The following is a 20011-nucleotide window of genomic DNA, read 5'->3' as shown; positions in this document are numbered from 1 at the left end:
TGGTTATGTAACAAAGCGTTGAATTATAAATCAAAAGAGCTTTGGGTGGAATAATCATGGATTCGATCAGCCAGTCTCACACGCTTTAGCTCCGAGAACAAGCTACGTCAAAATCACCATCAATATGACTCATTCTAGTTTTGAGTTAACGTGCGAAAACTTTGTAAATGTTTAGAGCTGCATCACCGCTGAGCAGTTACCGGCTTGGAAATTCTTTGGGAAATCTTCAACGAGGATATGTCAGTTTGGAAAACTAATGACCCACAAATCGCGAAAATTCTACTGAAAAACGGCTGGAGGGAGTGAAAGTTACCACCTCATGAGAGAACCGGCCTAATTGATAGTTCTAATTTTACTTGTAGATATGGCTTACTACAAATGGCGCGTGGAACCATTAACTGAGCGTCATAATAGCGAATGAAAAGTAGAAAAAGACAAACACAATAATTAAACAAGATAGGACGACTACAGCTATGGGCACGGGCGCTTCTAGCGTTGAAAGGCATCAAAGTACAACATCTATTGTCAGCGATGAACTCAGGGACCCAAAAAGTGTTATGTTCAAAAGCGCTCGCGCAGGAAATGAAAGAGACTTAACTTTGGTTTTGCAACAAGGAATGGATCCAAACGAAAGAGAATCACAATTTTCAGGGTGAGTATACATTGTCGCCTTGTTCATAAGGAAGAAGGAGAGCTCCATCAAATGGGCGCTGGGGGTTTTTGCGGCACCATGGTGTGTGTTTTTAATTTTCTTTCATAAAATTTTGGAATAGATTTTGGGTCTGAAATCGGTTAAGTGTTGTAAACCACAAGCATCCCAAACAGCTGAACTGCCCGTTGCTGCTATTCAAGACAGTGATATTGTTAAAAATTACTTGTCTAAGGCTAGGGTTATAGTAAAGTATGCTGCACATCATATCTGAATTTTCCATTTTCCGCAAATTGCTCTGACGAGGGGCTCACGCTCGAAACGTCGGCCTTTAAATTCTTTACGGTGGCTAATTTACGTTTTCAACTTAGTTGACTAACACTGAATTACCAAAATTTTCCATGAGTGAGCTCTGTGCTACACATACATGTATAAGCAGAGTATAGAAATAGGGCTTTTCATTGTTAGAAACATTCCTCGTGGTGATTTTTGGTTTTTGCGCCCAGTAGTTGATTTATATAATTAAGCTCTGGAAATTTGCTTTTTTTTTAAGCAGCCCTTTCTTCTGTCTTTTCTCATAGCTTACGAGCATTGCATTTTGCTGCTCGCCACGGTCAATCACAATGCTTGGAAACTCTCATAAAATGTGGCGCAGACGTGACAGCCGAAGATTTCTATGGCTGGCAAGCAATACACGAAGCCGCGCTCAACGGCCACACCGAGTGCCTTGCATTGTTATTAAAGGGAGGTGCAAAGGTGGACTCTGTTGCGTATAACAACAATGGCCCTAACACGCCCCTTCATTACGCGGCGAGACACGGCCATATAGAGTGCGTGAGACTGCTTTTAATGCACGGTGCTGATTGGAGGAGCGTCAATAATTTCGGCGAGACACCGCTGCACTGCACTGCTATGCGTGGGCACGTGGATTGCATGCAGACACTTGTACAAGCAGGTACCAATATTTTTTATCACTGGGAGATTAGACCGTGTTCGCTACATTTGCTCCATCTTTAGTCCTTTCTGTTCTGTTTTGTTTTGTGCTGTTTTCGTTTCGCCTCATTATCTTAAAGCCTACTCGACAGTCCTTCGTTTAGTATGTTATTGTTTATTTATGTTGGCCTCACCTATGTTTATTTATGTTTTTTTTCTTCGATGCTGTCGCGTCTTATTTCATAAATAGCAATTAAGGGCCAAATATTCAAGACAGAAATCTATTTTCGAGCACCATTGTGAAGCCTCCGTTCATTTTTTGGTACTTGTTTTTGTTGTTATTCTCTTATGTTTAGACTTTGTTTCGTTGCTTGTCTTTCACGGTAGTCTCTATTGGAATTTGAGATAAGAGAAAAGACATATGAGTACACTACCTCTTACTCTGCCCTCATGCAAAGAATAGGAAGCAAAACAGTTCGAAACAATATCAGTATCGGAGCAACTTCCCACCTAACCCTCTTCTAACGGCCCAACATTAACCCCAACTTTTGTTGGTTTTGGGGAATGAAATTGATCCAAAACGTCTTCTGAGGGCCAAAATTGTGGAAGAAAATGGTCTGGAAGGGATCGAGGAAGATCTGATGTCATAATCATTAATAACCTTACTCACCTATAGCCGCTTGTCAAATCAACGTTCTTAACCAACCCCATTATTGCAATTCACGTCATAAGACTACCAATTCAAATCAATTTAACTGTTTTCTTTTAATGTTGTTCCATCATCGAGGAGCTGATATCAACAGTGAAACCCGCGATGGTCTTACGCCTGCATACTTCAGCGCTATATGTGGTCATTCAGGGTACCTTAAAGAGGTAATACGACAAGGTACGGATATCAACAGGAAGTATAAAGCACTCCAGGTAACCTTGTTACACAACGCCGCAGAGACTGGTCAATTAAAAGTCCTCAAGGCTCTTCTGCGTAGGGGCGCTAATACAGAAATACACTCTGGACCACGATCTTTAACCCCAATGCACCTGGCAGCGCGCATGGGCCAAGAAAAAGGAATCAAATTACTGATAAAATACGGCGCAAATATGGAAGCGTTATCAGCTAATGGATACACAGCTCTCCATCATGCTTCACGCTGTGGGAAACTTGAAGTTGGAAAGGTACTGATCGCGTGTGGTGCAAATATTAACGCCATTTCAGGTGAGATTCTTTCATTTTTGTATTCTGTGCCCACCCTTGACGTAGTGACGACCCCTAAAAACCGGTCATTATTTGTCGCCTTTCGGGGGCGAAGGATTTTGGTTGAATCACAATAAAAAGTTCACCTGATCACCCAGGGCTCTGTAGTATTCTAATTATTCCCCTTCATTGGCAATTAATCTTCCATCATGTATCCATTTCTTCTCCATTATTTTTTCTTTGGAAAATTGGAAGTACGACACTTTCAACCCCTGCTTTTCGCGATAGCCTTTTTTGGTGCATTCTGGAACGCAGCAAAGTGTAGGCATTCCTTCCTGATCCTAAACGCGTATTCTAAGCAGTAATTGACCCCAATTGAGTGTTATTGTCTTCACTCAAAAGCAAAAACTTCACCTCAGTAAAACCACTACATGTGCGCTCTGTTTACGTCTGAGAGGCGTTTGTGGCCCCGCTTCCATGCAAAATCGTTACCAGCTCCGCCCGCCATCGGCCATCATGAAAGTCGTGTAGAATAGTTTTCCCTTTATTCTCTGTTAGCGGCGAATGAACCCCGTTTCCACTCCCCCTAAAAACCATGTGATACACCTAAAATCCTCCGACCCACCTTCAGGCGATAGAAAATGACTGATCCACAAGAAGACCGAAGCAGCTGTAGGTGGCTTCCAACCATAAAGTGTGCTTTATGGTTGGAAGGTTTCACCTATTTTTTGGAGATGGAAGGGTACAGGGGAGGAGGATGGAAGTCAATACGTATAGCTGTGACCCTGGAGCGCATTCTGGAAGTCACCACTTTTTAGGTTATCATTTTATAATCACAGTCACGTCACATAAGAAAAACCAAGTAGATTTTTAAACGCAATCAACTGAAAGCTAAAACCAATCGCACCCTACTCATATAAGTTTTTCCATATAAGGAAAGGTTTATAAGGTTTATTCGTTTATTTGAGGTTCGAAGTGCGACCTACTTCGAAAAATGATTAACATTTTAGCGAGTTTAACCTCGCCTTAAGATTTCAACATGTTACTCAATGGAAAAATGATGGGCATTAAAAATCTATAAATCCCGGGTTATTATGTTTTGATGAAGCACCAAATTCTCCTGATCAGTTTACAAGGAAATGTAGAGTAGCCAGTTAGAAGGGAGAATTTTGTAAAAAATGTTGGTAGTTGCATGCTTCATTGAAAACTATTTCGTCTGCAGAGGAGGCTCACGAGACACCATTGCACATGTGCGTTCAGAAACATGACAGAGAGTTTACAAAGCTTCTTATCAAAGCTAATGCCGATCTAAACATCCGGGATAGCAGTGGGAACCGACCGATAGACATGAAGCACCTTAAAGACGATGTCATCAACGTCCTCAGGGCCGCCATGTTTGAAAAGGAGAGAGTGAGCGCAGCGACAGGGAGCTGAATTTCAAATTCCCATTTTTCTTTAATGAAGCTACCTCAAAACAATCCCATCTCGAAATCTTGATCTAAAAGTATTAAACGTCATTATAGTTGTGTTGTATTACTTCTCTAATCTATCTTATTTATAATAAAAGATATCTCGAGTCATCTTTGTGTTAATCAGAAACTACTGCGCATTGAAGAACGTGACTACATCATTTGTCTATTCGCCCTTAAAGGACGACGGCACATCAGTTACACTGAATTTGAAGTTAGGGTAGATGTACTTCAGAGCAGAAATATGCTTATTGATTGGTTAATATTTAACAGTCCAAGTAAAAGTGTCTTATCTCCCATAATCACATAAATGTACAACCCATTTGCACCCCTCCATTTTCAAACCCGTTGAATTACTCGATTAAACTATTGCAAATAGCTAATATATGACTATACTATTTTCAACTGATAATGCAATAAATTTTCAACGTTACATAGATGTATTTCGGAGCAATTTTTGTGAAAAAAATTGCTCTGAAGTACATCGATATACAGCTGAAACAGCAACGGTATCTGTTCTCTCTACAATAAATGTGCGGAGTCTAGATGACTTAAGTTTTAATTTGCTAAAACTTTTCTATAGACTATGTTACATATTCATCTCTAAAACAGCTATTTTCTTTTTCTACAATATTTCCTCAGATATACTATGATATTACCAAATTTTTGTGAAATGTACGTAACTAATAGCTCCAAGTTTTGAAGATACATGAAAGTTCTAGTTTAAAAAAAATGATTAAAATGATAATATATGGTATCGATTTGACATCAAATTATAGCAACGACTAATGATTTCTAAGTGAATTTTGCTTCATGTTTGTAGGAGAGAAGACGAAGTCAAAATTTATAAAACTGCGAACAAGTGAAGTGCCATGGGCTTATGAAGGACTCCATCTAAAAGAGAAACAGCTTGCACCAGATTTCTTATCCCCTGCAACTACCTACTGCCAATAAACAAATACGATTCATGATTTTTATAGGATAAAAAACTTCACTTTCCATGCCATCAAAACTTTCATTCTTCCTAATGCCAACGGTTCAAATCATGTTCTCTTTATTATTTTCTCTCTTTGTATAAAATAGTAAACCATTACAGTTGGCCGTTGACTCTACGGTGTAAACGAATATTCTTTGGTGAAGCAACCGATCAGAACCTAGAGGGTCTTTACTAATGTGAGCAAGCAGTCATTTCCTCCGATGACAGCAGCCACATGTACTACTCTAAGCTCTGATTGTTCTATTGCTTCGTTGTAATTCCCTCTTTTTCCAGCTTAGTTACTCAAAAAACATGTACAATTACGATTATTTTGCTCTGGCATGTTAGTCGATGTATAAAAGTGGTTCTTCTTCGCTTCCAGTACTCTTATCGCTAACTTTGCTGTTTTCGCTTGGTTTCTTCCAATTAATCGAATTCACCTTGCTAGACTCCAAATATGGCAAACATTCTCGCTTTCTTCTGAGAGAAAGAAAATACAACAAAATTAATTTTTACAAAGATAACATCCAATGGAAACCATTGTCTAGATGTACTACTGTAGTCGTTTTTTAAATTGGACGGAGAATAGGGCAAATTGGAAAAAGTATCCATCCAAAAACCATCACTTTTCGTATTCTGATGGCCAAGTGATTTTAGCTTCGTTTTGACAGACGATTAGCAAACTATCCGATTCTTCCGTTCTTTCGTGAGCTGCACAAAAGAGCTTCATATTTTGGAATTTAAGTAAGTAGCTCGTTATCTACAAGGGGTAGCACTTGATAGCTAAAAGGCCAATAAAATTGTGGCGCTCAGGCAGACTGTTATTACAGCCATCTAGAAATAAAGAGAAAAAATTTCAGGCGAGTAAATTTTCCACAGACAATAAAATTGCACGAGCCCGTGGGGCAAGCGCAATTCTTTGAAAAATTTACAAGTGCTTATTATACAAAACTGCAAGAGAAATCATGTCATTATTTGCTATTAATGTACATGAAAAAACATCGCAGAAAGTTAAGACAGACGAAATTTTGAAAGCGTGTAAGCGCTGTTTGTATTTTGCACTCGTTTTACATGAGAATGCACTCGTTTTCAGCCAAAAGCGTAAATTTTTTCATGTACATTATTAGCTAATTAATTCGAGTTTGCCTTTTTCTTTTTTGCTTTTTTGGATGACGACATTACCGCAATTAGTTGTAACATTAATTGATAACTGGAATCGCGTATCAAGTATTTCTGTCTTGTACCTGCTTTGAAAACAATGCTGGCTTAATTCAAACCACACTTGTCTGACGAGAAGCTGCAAGAACCAACCAAATAACATTGTTAGGGAATCCTAACACTAGAAGCAGAATGAATTCAAAGTCAGTGTGTCACAAGTGTGTGTCACAAGTGTGTGTCACAAGTGTGTGTCGCAAGTGTGTGTCACAAGTGTGTGTCAGTGATCAGCGTTAAAATCGGGAACTTACAACCTGGAGTGAGTTTGCAGTCAAAATCAGTCTGTAGTCAATAAAGGCTTCACCCAGAAACTACCGGTTATCAATGGAGTACCAATTGTCAGTTCGAGTCTCTTCTCTATTCAGAATGGATTGCGGTTGATTTTCAAAAGGGGAGAATTTTTACATTCAGATTAACATAATCTACACAATAACCGAGGAAGTCCAGTCAAAAATCATTTTCCAGCTGAGACTTGCTTCGCTTTTGCTAAAGATTTTTTTTAAAGGTGGTACTGACAGAGGCGATTGTCACTAATTGACTCAGAGGCGACAAAGTAACGGTTTGTTGCTGTCACTGATCTTTCCTAAGATAGACTGACGGGATACACGCGCCGAGTAAAACCTTCATTAAAAACAGTAAACATTCCTTACTAATCTATATCGACTTACAACGGCCGCTAAAACGTCAGCACCAATGAGCATAAAAAATACGTTGTTCCATCCCTAGGATAACGAAAAAAAATCACTCATTTTAATATAAAGTACTGAATTCTTAAAAGTAATGTTATCAAGGATTAATGTAATTAATACTGAACTTCGATGTAGCACTACAACCTCAAGTTCCTAAATGAGCTACACTAACCGGACAACTTCAATTTTCCTTGTGATTCACTTCCCTCCCAAATGGAAGGAAACGATCATATAGAGACTACAAAGGAGACAGAGAACTACCTTAGGCGCGATGAAACCCGTTAAGAGAGGCCCAAGGGTAGCACCTGTGGAGGAGACACACAGTGTGGTTAAGAAATGGGCTCAGTTTTGGAAAATAAAACTCTTTAAAACTGCTTTCGTTCCTTTTCCACTATACCCTAATTTAAACTCATGGACTCCTTTTAACTAAGACTAAGTTGAAGATACTAGTAAATCTGACCAAATAAAGTAAATAAAAAATGATTCAATAAAAAATCCGTCTAGTAAATCTAGATATGACTTTTGGCCTCACCCAAGGAACCTGTGCCGCCGATGATAGCAGTTACCATGGCCATTGCTTTTGTGTTGCCTTTAAGACATGGATGTGAACCCTGAAATACAAATGCAATCATACTTTCGTATCCATAGATTTCAATCATTTCAACGAGAGCAGAATAATGATGATACATGGAATTAATCTCGGTAAGAGAGGATTTGTCAAAGAGACCTTCGTACAAACCTTATGTTACCAGTAATTCCTCTAAGAATATTTGTAGACCCAGGTTACTGGTCCTTAGAGAATAATGTCTCATGTAGTTCGTGCCTTACTTACTTGACCTTACGCAGTCGCGAGGGCAACGCTAAGTAAGACATCGTTAAAAAATTAACATCCATTTGCCGTATGAGTTTCGTAAGTGTGACATGTAAAAGCGTCCCTGATTTCTATAAACAAACATGAAAAAAGTGCTGAGAGGATTGGCTTTCTTAGACTGCACAACGGCTTAGCAATGAGGCACAGTTCTGTTCTTTAAATCTTGTATTTTTTTTCATATCCTTCTCGCTGCCGTCGCCATCCTGCTTTGCGTAAGGTCCCAATTGCAAATATTTTAGTCAGAACGAACAGTTACCGTTTGGGATGTCCACGTAAGCACAATTTGCAAGACAGGATTGGTTTTTAGAGATGCCCCTGTATCATCAAAAGTGGGAGTGATTAAAAAAAATTACCCGAGAGGATTAACTAGATGTGACGAATCAACTTTCGCTTGACTCAATCCATTATATAATAGGCCACATCTTATCGGGCAGCACAAACATTTCAGTTTATTTTCGAATTTTTGTGGCGCAAGTTTTAAGGCTCTCGCAATATCAGTAGGTGAGTCGTTAATTATAAGCCAAAGACAGTCGATCGTATATTGTGAGTTTTGATTGGAAGGGAGGGGTAAAATTCGCTAAGGTTGGGTCATGCAGCGATGCACCAAGGCATCTTCTTGAATGAGCTGCGCATTTGTTATTGGTTCCGAAATGAGCAATGTCCTTCAACGACGTCTCCTTATTTGTCGTGATATATTATCATAAAAGGTAAAGTGTACGTCAACTTACTAAATTGGCTGATACCGCCGTTGTTATCAAAGAATAAGGACCATTCACCAAAATTCCCGCAATAATCATCAAACCTAAAACCAGAGATCGACCATCAATAAGGCGAGACAAGAAAAGTTTGGCATTATAAGCTGCACATACGATTCTATTATAGACAGCTACGCTTCAAAACAATATTTCCTAACTGAGTACTCCATTTACGATGATCTAAATGAAGTAGACTGACTGTGAACAAAAGAGGACAGATATACAGACGAAGGAACTGACATTAAGATATACTGACAGAAAAGCTTAGTTTGGCTCAGTATGATTGCAAAAGAACAACGGAACAGGTAACAGCAGAATTACTGGGATCTAACCAAAGACGTATGATGTTACTCAGTTCTCAAGAAATATCTGATAAAAACTTACCAATATTCGCTGCTATGTTAAAATTTGAAAGGAATCTATAAAAAAAGAGCTACAAGAAAATTGGAAGTCAGGTAAATATATTTAATCGTTACCTCAAGATAAAACATACACATGCAGAAAACTCACCACTGGCCCTGCACAAAACAACATAACCGCAACAACAATCCCACTGCAGCCAGTTTTGTCAGAGATGTATCCAGCCAAGATTCCTCCTAAAAATAAGCAAAATGGTTCGCATATAAAATCCTGTCATATAAATCTCTGCTATCTTAAAAAGCTGTGCGAACTAAAGAAACGAAGCGGGAGACATTGGAGATTAGTGAGATGACAAACGATATGATTCAGCCAAGCTTCAAGTCGTCAGGAAATAGTGATGAAAATAGCGAAGCGTTGCCGGGGTCATTTGCAGATGTTTGCTTTAGTTCATTTGCAGGTAGGCCTCATTTCACACAGCCGAACCCAGCTCCAGGTTGAAATAAACTCAGGCCATGCAGTTAGTCAACGCAAACCTGGACTCAAAAACCTGGAGGATTTTTGTTAATATAGAGTTTTAGATCCACGTTTGGTGTGTTCAGCGCAAACGTCAAACCATGGTTAGCAGTTTGTGGTTAGAGGTTAGAAGTTTCGTGACTTTCGGTTTTTTAGATCGACGTCGGCTCTCACCTGAAAAAATCAAAATGTGCGCTGCCACCTTGAATTAAAAGAAAAGACTTCACTTCACATATACTTCTAGGGCATACGTGAGAACTTTCGAACAGGAAGAAAAAAAGCGTCGAAGGATTCCATAACCCTAAACTGCCTTGCCCAAAGTTCTAGCGTTGACGGCAAACGGCGAACATGAACCGCTGGAGTCTAGTCACGTGACTCCTAGAGTTTGCGGTCACACGCATTCAGAAACAAACGTAGATCTAAAATTCCCTAATAAACTTTCACCAACCTATCATTCCTCCCACATCGAAGAAAGTGGACAACTCTGCAGACAAACGTACGTCATGAAATTCACCACCAATTTCTGAAGAAAAAAGGAAACAAGACATAAAATGAATTTAGATATAAGTTATTAGCTTTCCAAAAGGGCCACACTGTGCACTCACTGACTCAATTTGTACAGATATTTCCCTAAGCAAGTTGGGATTTATTTCGCTTTAAAATGTAATGTATAGTGTTCTCACAACAATAATATGTATAACGATTCGAAGCAGTTTGATTGCATATTACGTTCATAATGACAAGTAAAGCCAAACAGCATGGCGCTTCAAGCTCCCCAAGAAAATTAAAAAGTAAGTTAAGATTCTCCTTTTTAATAAATAATGGTAATTGAACTGAGTGGAGTGCAATTTGGGCTGAAATCATACGCGTGATTTCAAAACTTAAAGTAAACGAAGTTTGGCCCATATCGTGGGAGGTTATCCAAGATTCGTTGCATGAAAAGAAAAGACATATGGTACTGCTTCTTTATTCTCAGTTTACTAGTTCCATCTGATTCAGAGTGGAAACAGCGACCGAGACTTAAAAAACCTGGTATAAAGAAACAGTGCAGAGGTTCCATCTTAACCTCTAACTCATACGATTGATAGTCGGTGCTCCCTTCCGAAATTTTCGTGCTTTTTTGAATCAAATGACCACAAAGAGAGGAAAAACGTAAAAACTTACTCGTGTTTTCTATGTAAAATGGCAACCAAAACAGGAATGTTAGACTGACCAGTTTAGCAAAGAACAAACAGAACGAGTACTCAATCACTCCCTGCAAATTCAAAGAAGGGAAGAAGATTTTTGTGTACAATCAGGCATAGATTTTGTGTCTAGCTCCCCAAGGACATTTCGAAAAGATGATTTAAATAAAAGCTGGTGATTTGGTATCAGTATGGTATTAGGTAAATGTTTGATGATACATACACCTCTGTGACGTAATGGGAAAAACAAACGCACACTGGAGATCGAAACTAAATGTGTTTGGCCTGCTGTTTGGTAGTGTGAAGCTCTCTTTAGTGGCAGACTTATGTAGACCATTTCACATATTAAGGCAATTTAAACTTCAAATATAGCTCTAACTCCAACGGAGACGTTATTTGAAAAGTCAAAGCTGTTCTCGTTCGATCACGTCATTTGCCTACCGTCACAAGTTTCATACCGTGCTATCTCTAAACCCATAGAGTCCTGTTCAGCATTCTCTTTAGAATCATAAGGAAATTTTGAGTTAACTTACTGGAATAAGAATTGCTTTCCAAAGGCTTATAGCATCGGGTTCCTCATGAGACGAAAGTGATGACGAAGACGAAAACGACAAAAAAACTGAACTTGACGAATCATTGGAAATCTGAAAATTGTTAATAACAATGTGAAGTTATAGTTATAACGAATATGAAGTAACAACGAATTCTTCGTATGACCTTGGGTTGTTTCTTGTCAATGAGGTTTGAAAACGTGAAGAATGTTTTAGTGAAAACGGATCCTGAAAATATTTCATCTGAAAGAATTATCACATATACCACTGTAACACTTAGCCGAAGAACAAATCACGATCGAATTGTAAAAAAAAATTCCCATTCCCTAATATAGACGAGTACTCACCAAGCCATCCTGATGGGCTGGATTTCTGACATCAACTTTCGTACTAAATGTAGCATAAACAGGAAAGGACTGCAGAAAACAAAGGTAATAATCAGATTTGAAGAGGGGACCACTTCAAGGGGACAAAGTAGTGAAAATAATTAATCTCGAAACGCAACAGCATGGTATCACCAGGAATACTAAGTCAAAGGTGAAGTAGAAGGTTATTAGCTCAGACCTCTTTAGATTGTCTCTGCGGAGATGGGTAGTCCACATCAATAGGATCTGGGAAAAAAGACGTATTCAACAGATATCCTAAATAAGCGTTCTATCATCTTTGCAGAACCTATATGATCCTTAACACCAGATCCTGGTCCTTTACAGCAGGATTCTCAAAGATCTGTTAAGAGGAAAGCACTTAGTGAAGATTTTAAGGATCTTCCACTGTGCAGCTGTTCAATTGACGAAGTTCTCGTAAACATACTATCACTGACACGGGTTAAGGCGTAAAACGTACCTACAATGAGGAACAAAAACACAACGATTGCCACTCCACCAATGATACAACCAGGTACAAGAAACGAGTATCCCCTGTTAAAAAGTGTAATATTAACGTCAAGCTAAATGTCATCACAAAGACAAAGCCGAAGCAATAGTTATCAGCATTGTTATTGTTTGTGACCTAAATCATATCCCGGCCCTTACCATTGGTTACTAGCCCAGATGCCAGCGATGTTGGATCCTAAGATAGCTCCAACGGATTTGTGAGAATTCCAAATTCCCATTATGAAACCACGTCTGCAAAGGATCATTGACATCAGTATAGCCGTGACTAAAACATGATGAGCGTAACTGTACATCTATTTAACAGGTACATCATGCTTTTCAAATGTACTCTTGGATTTCATTGACGTTTATGGAATTCCATGGAATTTAGCCCTCGGAACACGTAACACTGACTATAGCTCTATGAAAATCTTCGTGAAGATCCCTAGACCCATGCTGCATAGAACTAAGAGAGCCTATAGAATTCCACTGAACTCTGTTTAGCTACTTTGAGCCCTATGGAGCTTCATTTTTCCCTTATAATGATGAAGTTCCTGCTCGCTGTATGGGACTCCATGGAGAGATTAACATTCGATTAACGTCGAGTTCATAAGGCTCATTTAATGGAATGGAAAGATGTAAAATCCGGTCTGGAATGGTACACAGTGAAAAAACAATAGAATTTGTCGATCGAAACTCTCCGTGGCAATTCATGGACCTCAACGAGTTCATTTAAGCATATGGATCATGAACATCTATTTTACTTGATGAAACCGCTCGGAAAACCTTGAGTACCTCATGAGAACTATTGCAAATGAGCTTGGAATATTTCATATGAACGTACTGAACAACAAAAATCAGTTCTTAATTCTTCTAACTAAAGTATAAAGAATTCCTCGTATCTAAGCAAAGAAGTTTCTAGCTCACCAGTTATAGAAGGTTTACAACGTTTCTTACCTCCTTTTCCCTATCCAGTTGCCTACACACTCAACTACAGTGGGAAAACCGGTACTCTGTTAAAACAGAATCAATTCATAGACTTAGTACCACTTTTGGTTTGCTTGTTTTAGTAAAAAAATTACATAAACAGACATGAACAACATGAGATCATTGTCAACAAAGCTAACAATCATTTATGTACTCACCTGGAAAAATCCCGCGAACAGCTAAAAGAGAAGTTAGGAAAAGTCAAATTGATTTTTTTGTGAAGAGTAAAGAATCGGGGAATATCTCCCGGATGCAGCCGGCCATCGATGCATTTGACTACTTACATGAATCAAAACCAACTGCGTAGCAACATCTATTCTATGTATATTTTTTTCATTCATCGCAAACATATTCTACTTGGCTTGAGGTTGACATCATTCTGCTATCAACATTTTTCCAAATGCTCTTGCATCCCACTTTACTCTGTAAAGTATTATGACATCAAAATTTGCAATTTCAAAACGATGTTTTAACAAATAAATACGAGGAGTACTTACCTGAATGAAAAAATAATACTCAAAGTTGTGAACCTTGTAGAAAAATCCCAAACCAAAGAGCACGGAAAAAAATCCACTGAACATCATGCCGAAGGTCAGAAAATACCTTAGGTCTATGTGCTCAGCTAGATAGCCACTGCAAGGAGAAACAATAGTCGGTAAATAACATTGTTTATTGTTTTTTTAGAGGGCACGGTAACGAATCTTGCAAGCTGATTGGTTCTTTACCCGGTCAGTATTTTCCTATCTCTGCCCACGGGCCACGGTAACGCTTTCGTGAGTCGCCGAGTACATCCCAACTTTCGTTATCATTTTTCATAAACATACCTCGTTTTCCGGCTGGGCAGTATTTTTAAGCAAACACGTCGGTCACTACCTCAAGCCGATAAATAACTTATGAATCCTCTCTTTTCTCTCTATCAAATCACTTTGGTTGACAGAAAAATATTGGTTTCAGAATGAATTTGTATAAACAATAGTGTCATTACGTTGGTTGACAAGCGGCCTAAAAACCGTCTGCAATTAATTTTAATCGTTCACAAAAAGTACCCAGAAAGTTGAAAGGTGAGGTATTTGGTTACAGTTAAACTGAACGATGGAACTTTCATTCATTTAATATCTGAATTTTCTCGAGCAATTTGTTCATAGTGAAAGAGCGAGCGAAGTTTTAATTTAAGTTCTACAACAAATATACGCTCCTGGTGAGTCTTTCCAATTCCGTTCAATTTGGACATTTGTACCTTAAATTGCACAACAGAAATTGAAGGAATTTTTTGAGAAAAGGCCGCATTACATTCCCTTGTATCTCGTTGGAGTGTGCCGTTCGAATTTAGTTTTTGTGAAGGAAAGATCAGAGTTAAACACGCCATTACAGCAAACAAACGAGCAAACTCTCACAACTTCAAAATAAAAAGATTGAATTTACTCACAATTAATTTCCTCGCCGTTTACTTAATGAACAGAGGTAAATCTTCGTACATGAATGAATCGTCGATGAGAGTGAATAATACTTTCCGTTAGATCATTAACTGATTTTGAAGAAAACATTGTCGTGACTGTCCTTGCCAAACTAGTTCTGTTGGTTTTCAAATGTTCCTTCGCTTTTCTTTTTCTTCCGCGCTCTCTAATTGACAGGTGTCATATTGTGACAGATACTTGTAAAAATAATGTTTCAAAGTTTGTTTGGAAGCCTTTTAAATCACCTTTATCGTTACGGAAATGAAAATGTTTCGCTGAGGCATCTCTCTTAAATTTGCATCACCTCTATTTAACTACCATTTACTCACTCAAAAATTGTTCAGTTTATGGAAGATCTTGCCGTATTTACGGCCATGAATCATTCGGGTTCTTTCGGAAAGAATTCGTCAAGTTTAAAAACAATAAATATGTTATTTACCGGCTAAGGGTCGGTCCGTATGGTGAAAAACTGTGACCTCGGTCTTGAAAATGCTGCCCTCGGCCTACGGCCTCGGGCAGTATTTTCAAGACCTCGGTCACAGTTTTTCACGATACGGACCTCCAAGCCGGCAAATAACATATATTTATTGTTTTTTTAGAGGGCACGGTAACGAATCTTGCAATCTGATTGGTTCTTTACCCGGTCAGTATTTTCCTATCTCTGCCCACGGGCCACGGTAACGCTTTCGTGAGTCGCCGAGTACATCCCAACTTTCGTTGTCATTTTTCATAAATATACCTCGCTTTCTGGCTGGGCTGTATTTTTAAGCAAACACGTCGGTCACTACCTCAAGCCGATAAATAACTTATGAATCCTCTCTTTTCTCTCTATCAAATCACTTTGGTTGACAGAAAATTATTGGTTTCAGAATGAATTTGTATAAACAATAGTGTCATTACGTTGGTTGACAAGCGGCCTAAAAACCGTCTGCAATTAATTTTAATCGTTCACAAAAAGTACCCAGAAAGTTGAAAGGTGAGGTATTTGGTTACAGTTAAACTGAACGATGGAACTTTCATTCATTTAATATCTGAATTTTCTCGAGCAATTTGTTCATAGTGAAAGAGCGAGCGAAGTTTTAAATTCTACAACAAATATACGCTCCTGGTGAGTCTTTCCAATTCCGTTCAATTTGGACATTTGTACCTTAAATTGCACAACAGAAATTGAAGGAATTTTTTGAGAAAAGGCCGCATTACATTCCCTTGTGTCTCGTTGGAGTGTGCCGTTCGAATTTAGTTTTTGTGAAGGAAAGATCAGAGTTAAACACGCCATTACAGCAAACAAACGAGCAAACTCTCACAACTTCAAAATAAAAAAAAATTGAATTTACTCACAATTACTTTCCTCGCCGTTTACTTAATGAACAGAGGTAAATCTTCGTACATCAATGAGTGGTCGATGAGAGTGAATAATACTTTCCGTTAGATCATTAACTGATTTTGAAGAAAACATTGTCGTGACAGTCCTTGCCAAACTAGTTCTGTTGGTTTTCAAATGTTCCTACGCTTTTTTTTTCTTGCGCGCTCTCTAATTGACAGGTGTCAGATTGTGACAGATACTTGTAAAAATAATGTTTCAAAGTTTGTTTGGAAGCCTTTTAAATCACCTTTATCGTTACGGAAATGAAAATGTTTCGCTGAGGCATCTCTCTTAAATTTGCATCACCTCTATTTTAACTACCATTTACTCACTCAAAAATTGTTCAGTTTATGGAAGGTCTTGCCGTATTTACGGGCATAAATCATTCGGGTTCTTTCGGAAAGAATTTCGTCAAGTTTAAAAACAATAAATATGTTATTTACCGGCTAAGGGTCGGTTCGTATCGTGAAAAACTGTGACCTCGGTCTTGAAAATGCTGCCCTCGGCCTACGGCCTCGGGCAGTACTTTCAAGACCTCGGTCACAGTTTTTCACGATACGGACCTCCCAGCCGGCAAATAACATATATTTATAAATGTTCAACTCATAATATTGCATTTCTAGTGTTCTGATTGGCTCACTCAACTCCAGCAATCAGTACATATTGCGAATCACCTTGTATGGAAATGTATTGCACCAATTGTTGCAGATTTGAAAATAGGCTCCAAGTAACCAAACGTTCAGAATTTAATAACATTTGATAAAACAAATATTCCATTCCCGCTTTTTGGATACTAGATTAGAGATAGCCAACTTAGCGCTATGTTCCTCGTTGGTTATTTACCGTCTTTTAACACATCTGAAACAGTGGTGTTATACGAGGATTTCCATTGAAAATACGATAATTTTTCATGTGTTTGACGTCGCCAATCAGCTGCTGACACGTCACTCGTCTTTCGCGCGACTCTGTCATGTTGATGAATAAATGGCAAAGCCTTCACCATTCTCACTCCAAGGTCGTTTTTTGAAATTTTCTCGGATAACGGTTGCTGAAACACTTAAAAATTTGTATGGCACATGACATACAGACAATGACGTTCGAAATCTCCTAGAAGATGAAGGAAATCAAAATACAAAAAGAAAAACCGAAAATCGCGAACTCGGTGGCTTTGGTACTGGCATTTCTCGTGGCTGATAACGAAAATCCACCACTGCAAGATTTGCAGCAAGCCGAATTCGGCCGTAAAAAAAGATTTTTTAGCCGTTAAAAGATTTCTTCTGTCGGCAAGGAAAAAGTCAATAACTGAGAATTTTGTAAATTGGACGTTACGCCCATTGTTTGTTTTTGTAATGATTCAACGCATTTTTTCTTTATCTTGAGTTTTAACGCCAAGGCACTTCATTACTTTTTTCGGTTATTGTGGTTGCTATTGTTTTTATTAATTAATAAAGTTGACTTTTCTAGTCAATAAGGTATTCAACTCGAAGAGAAACTCCATGCGTATCTACGCGCGCCCTTGTATTATTCTCTACATATCCAACGCGCGCTCATAGAATAAATGTTACATATACCACTTCTAACTGAATTGGTTTTACAAGGCCCCTTACATCAAAAGGGGAATTATTCAGTATTCCATTGCAAAAACATTTACTATTCCATTTCTCAGGACGGATCTAGAAAAGAATGCTAAGGACACAGGAAAGATTCACTCTCCTTGACCTTATTAACCAGAGACAGAAAACTGTACCTGAAGAACATGCCTATGGCATACGATGAAAGGAAGGCAACGTCTAGTGCTCCAAGAAGTTTCTCTCCACTAGCAGGAGAATCTGGTAAAAAGAAAGGTCTTTTTAACAAGAATCTATGACTTAAAAATAGAACATCGTGAGTTGGCGGTAGTTCACACCCGCTCTAAAACAAAAAGTTTATACATCATACCAGGACCTCCAGAACAGCTCGAGGAAGTTATGGTGGACAAAATAGGCATAAAAAAAAAGAAAAAGATTTGGATTTCCTGTATGTTTTACTTCTTCAGCTTTGTAAATACTCACAGTCTCGTCATTAGAGATAATATTTTTTAGGCAGCCTTTTATCAGTCAGGTTTATGTAGATGTGGTTGTAATAATTCACCGTCAAACGTCCCGTCCAACAGTTTAGAAGGATTTACACTTTCCTTGATATGTACGGAGTGCAAAGTGTGGAGTTCTTCAAACATTTTAGAATTTATCACTTACTCACCAAAGGGTGCCCATCCACGGCATAAATTATCAGCTGTACAATTGTGAACTGTGAATTCTCCCTGAACAAGAAACAAATTGTGCTTGATGGTTAGTTGCCGAAATGAATTTTGGGTGGGAAATGCTCGTAACACCGCCTCTACGTACGCACACTATGATTGGTCAATTTAGAGGGCTGTATCTCACTGTATGACCCGCTAAATTTGAAACCTTGTTTGAAATGAAACCTTTCCCCTCTATATGAACCCAAAGATACCATGAATACCTCACTAACCTCGTTTTCTTGCTCCTTAATGCATGTAGGTCACGGAACCTCGTTTTTCCGCTTGGATTTATGCCCCGCGCGGTTTGCAATTGGGCATTCATAAACCCGAGTACAAAACACTTGGTCTGTGACTTATAGTACAGACCTCGAACTCGGTTACTAAGAGGTATGTAATATTATTGTAATTGTGTGCTTCTCACCTTTACGACACTAATTGGTTTTCTTGAAAGTTGATAGGAAGCATAGGCGAGGAAGGTTAGAATGAGTACCCATGTGCGATAGCTGAGGGGAACAAATGGCGAAGTTTAATGAGTAAATTAGTCAGTAATTTTATACTCAAAGCAACTGTCTCCACTCAGGGAAAGGTCAACTCACAATATCAATTCCGTTGATTCAACCAGATTATCTCAAAGTCCTAAATAGCCGACACTCAATTATTCGAATCCTCCTCAATTTGAACGAAAATCGATATCCTCATGACTCAGTCGTGCATTCATCTTTCTTTCACCCTCACCGATATTTGTTGTGTGGATGAGTAACACTTCAAAACTGCATTTGAATTTATTTCGAGGCAGTCGTGTATTCTTTTCCTTTTTTCACACTATGATTCCTTCTATCTCATTACCGCCAATTTTCCTCTTCAAAATGTTTCATTTCTCTCGACGTCTCTGCAATGTACTTCATTTGATCAATGGAGAAAGCTATTTTATTAAAAATCTACATAATTTGAACTTGACTTAGTACAGTAAAAACTTATTTTGTCTTATTTCTGGTTGTCTCTTCTCCAATCTCGATAACTAGGAACCTCTTTCAAGCTCTCATGAAGTACGAGATATCACAATTCCGGGCTGGGCCCATGTGCCTCTTTAAGGTAAGGAACAAGTAGTTGCTTTATCTTTTTCTGAGTTACACTTGCTAAAGTGTGCGCCCCTGAGGAAGTGCATGTCAAGTGAAAAGTGAATAAAATCAAAGGAATTAGACACTGTAACCCCATAAATAGATTGCGATAGTTAAAGATTTTGTAGAATAGATTTTGAAAAAAAAAGTATTCTTACACTTGCGTTGTTCGTTCGGTAGTAACCCATCGAATGAATTGTATTCCATAAGGAACTTTGCTGCGGTGATGATCGTGGGCCCCCAACTGTAGAGATGGCATTTTTGAGGCTTGCAAGAATTAAATCAAGAAAAGCCTGCAAATAACGAAAATGATTGTAAGACATTCATAGTAAAATCAATACATTAGTTACTAGCTATATCACTGCTGTAGCATGGGACTGGTGGATTTATTCAACCTTTTTGGTACGATAAGCTGAATTATATACGCATTTTGATTAGTTCTTTCTTATGCTCTATTGAAGGACAGACGCCTAGATGACGTCACCATTAACAACATTTTGCTTTGATAAAACAAAAACAAATTCCATGTTGTAGTGCGTCTGTTCAATAATAGATCACAGACGATAAATCAATCTTTAT

At 38.4% G+C, this 20011-nt stretch overlaps 2 protein-coding genes and 1 pseudogene across 7 annotated transcripts in view; 2 read left to right on the top strand and 1 right to left on the bottom strand.

The window, feature by feature from the left end:
• The window catches only part of LOC149044143 (uncharacterized), a 280943-nt pseudogene that overhangs the window by 103824 nt on the left and 157108 nt on the right, over positions 1-20011 (top strand).
• LOC113676647 (uncharacterized) lies at positions 26-4677 on the top strand. 2 transcript variants are annotated; one of them, XM_027193330.2, is made up of 4 exons: positions 26-652; positions 1231-1604; positions 2370-2795; positions 3997-4677. In XM_027193330.2, exons 1-4 carry the CDS (start codon positions 474-476, stop codon positions 4206-4208), a joined length of 1191 nt encoding a protein of 396 aa, XP_027049131.2. In that variant the 5' UTR covers positions 26-473; the 3' UTR covers positions 4209-4677. The 2 variants fall into 2 exon arrangements, with proteins under 2 accessions (XP_027049131.2, XP_089065490.1); XM_089209364.1 differs by having other exon boundaries at positions 338-652; positions 2373-2795; positions 3997-4354.
• LOC113676525 (glucose-6-phosphate exchanger SLC37A2) overlaps positions 5276-20011 on the bottom strand; it is a 20464-nt gene continuing 5728 nt past the window's right edge. The window contains exons 2-24 of one of the 5 annotated variants that reach the window (XR_016187651.1): positions 19591-19725; positions 18736-18817; positions 18272-18332; positions 17781-17862; positions 13714-13849; positions 13375-13395; positions 13187-13242; positions 12389-12481; positions 12201-12274; positions 11922-11968; positions 11705-11773; positions 11340-11450; positions 10787-10877; positions 10071-10145; positions 9260-9345; positions 9134-9182; positions 8723-8796; positions 7956-8065; positions 7656-7734; positions 7385-7428; positions 7103-7156; positions 6464-6516; positions 5276-5699 (exon numbers count right to left, since the gene is read on the bottom strand). Coding sequence is in view for 2 of the 5 variants with exons in the window: in XM_089209361.1 (XP_089065487.1) it covers positions 5564-5699; positions 6464-6516; positions 7103-7156; positions 7385-7428; positions 7656-7734; positions 8723-8796; positions 9134-9182; positions 9260-9345; positions 10071-10145; positions 10787-10877; positions 11340-11450; positions 11705-11773; positions 11922-11968; positions 12201-12274; positions 12389-12481; positions 13187-13242; positions 13375-13395; positions 13714-13849; positions 17781-17862; positions 18272-18332; positions 18736-18817; positions 19591-19691 (1674 nt within the window). In the remaining 3 variants the exon portion in view is untranslated. Of the gene's footprint in view, positions 5700-6463; positions 6517-7102; positions 7157-7384; positions 7429-7655; positions 7735-7955; positions 8066-8722; positions 8797-9133; positions 9183-9259; positions 9346-10070; positions 10146-10786; positions 10878-11339; positions 11451-11704; positions 11774-11921; positions 11969-12200; positions 12275-12388; positions 12482-13186; positions 13243-13374; positions 13396-13713; positions 13850-17780; positions 17863-18271; positions 18333-18735; positions 18818-19590; positions 19726-20011 lie in introns of those variants that run through there. The other 4 variants (XM_089209361.1, XM_089209362.1, XR_016187653.1 and 1 more) reach the window with 4 other exon arrangements.

The sequence above is a fragment of the Pocillopora damicornis genome, chromosome 6, assembly GCF_964200805.1.
Source record: "Pocillopora damicornis chromosome 6, jaPocDami1.2, whole genome shotgun sequence".
NCBI classification, from domain to species: domain Eukaryota; kingdom Metazoa; phylum Cnidaria; class Anthozoa; order Scleractinia; family Pocilloporidae; genus Pocillopora; species Pocillopora damicornis.
The sequence above is the reverse complement of the archived record's forward strand: the minus strand, read 5'-3'. Positions and strand labels throughout refer to the sequence as shown.

Coding starts and splice junctions, on each gene's coding strand:
- LOC113676647 (XM_027193330.2), top strand. CDS start 474: ATGGGCACGGGCGCTTCTAGCGTTGAAAGGCATCAAAGTACAACATCT. Junction 1,605..2,369: donor GCAGACACTTGTACAAGCAG/GTACCAATATTT, acceptor TCCATCATCGAG/GAGCTGATATCAACAGTGAA. Junction 2,796..3,996: donor AAATATTAACGCCATTTCAG/GTGAGATTCTTT, acceptor TTTCGTCTGCAG/AGGAGGCTCACGAGACACCA.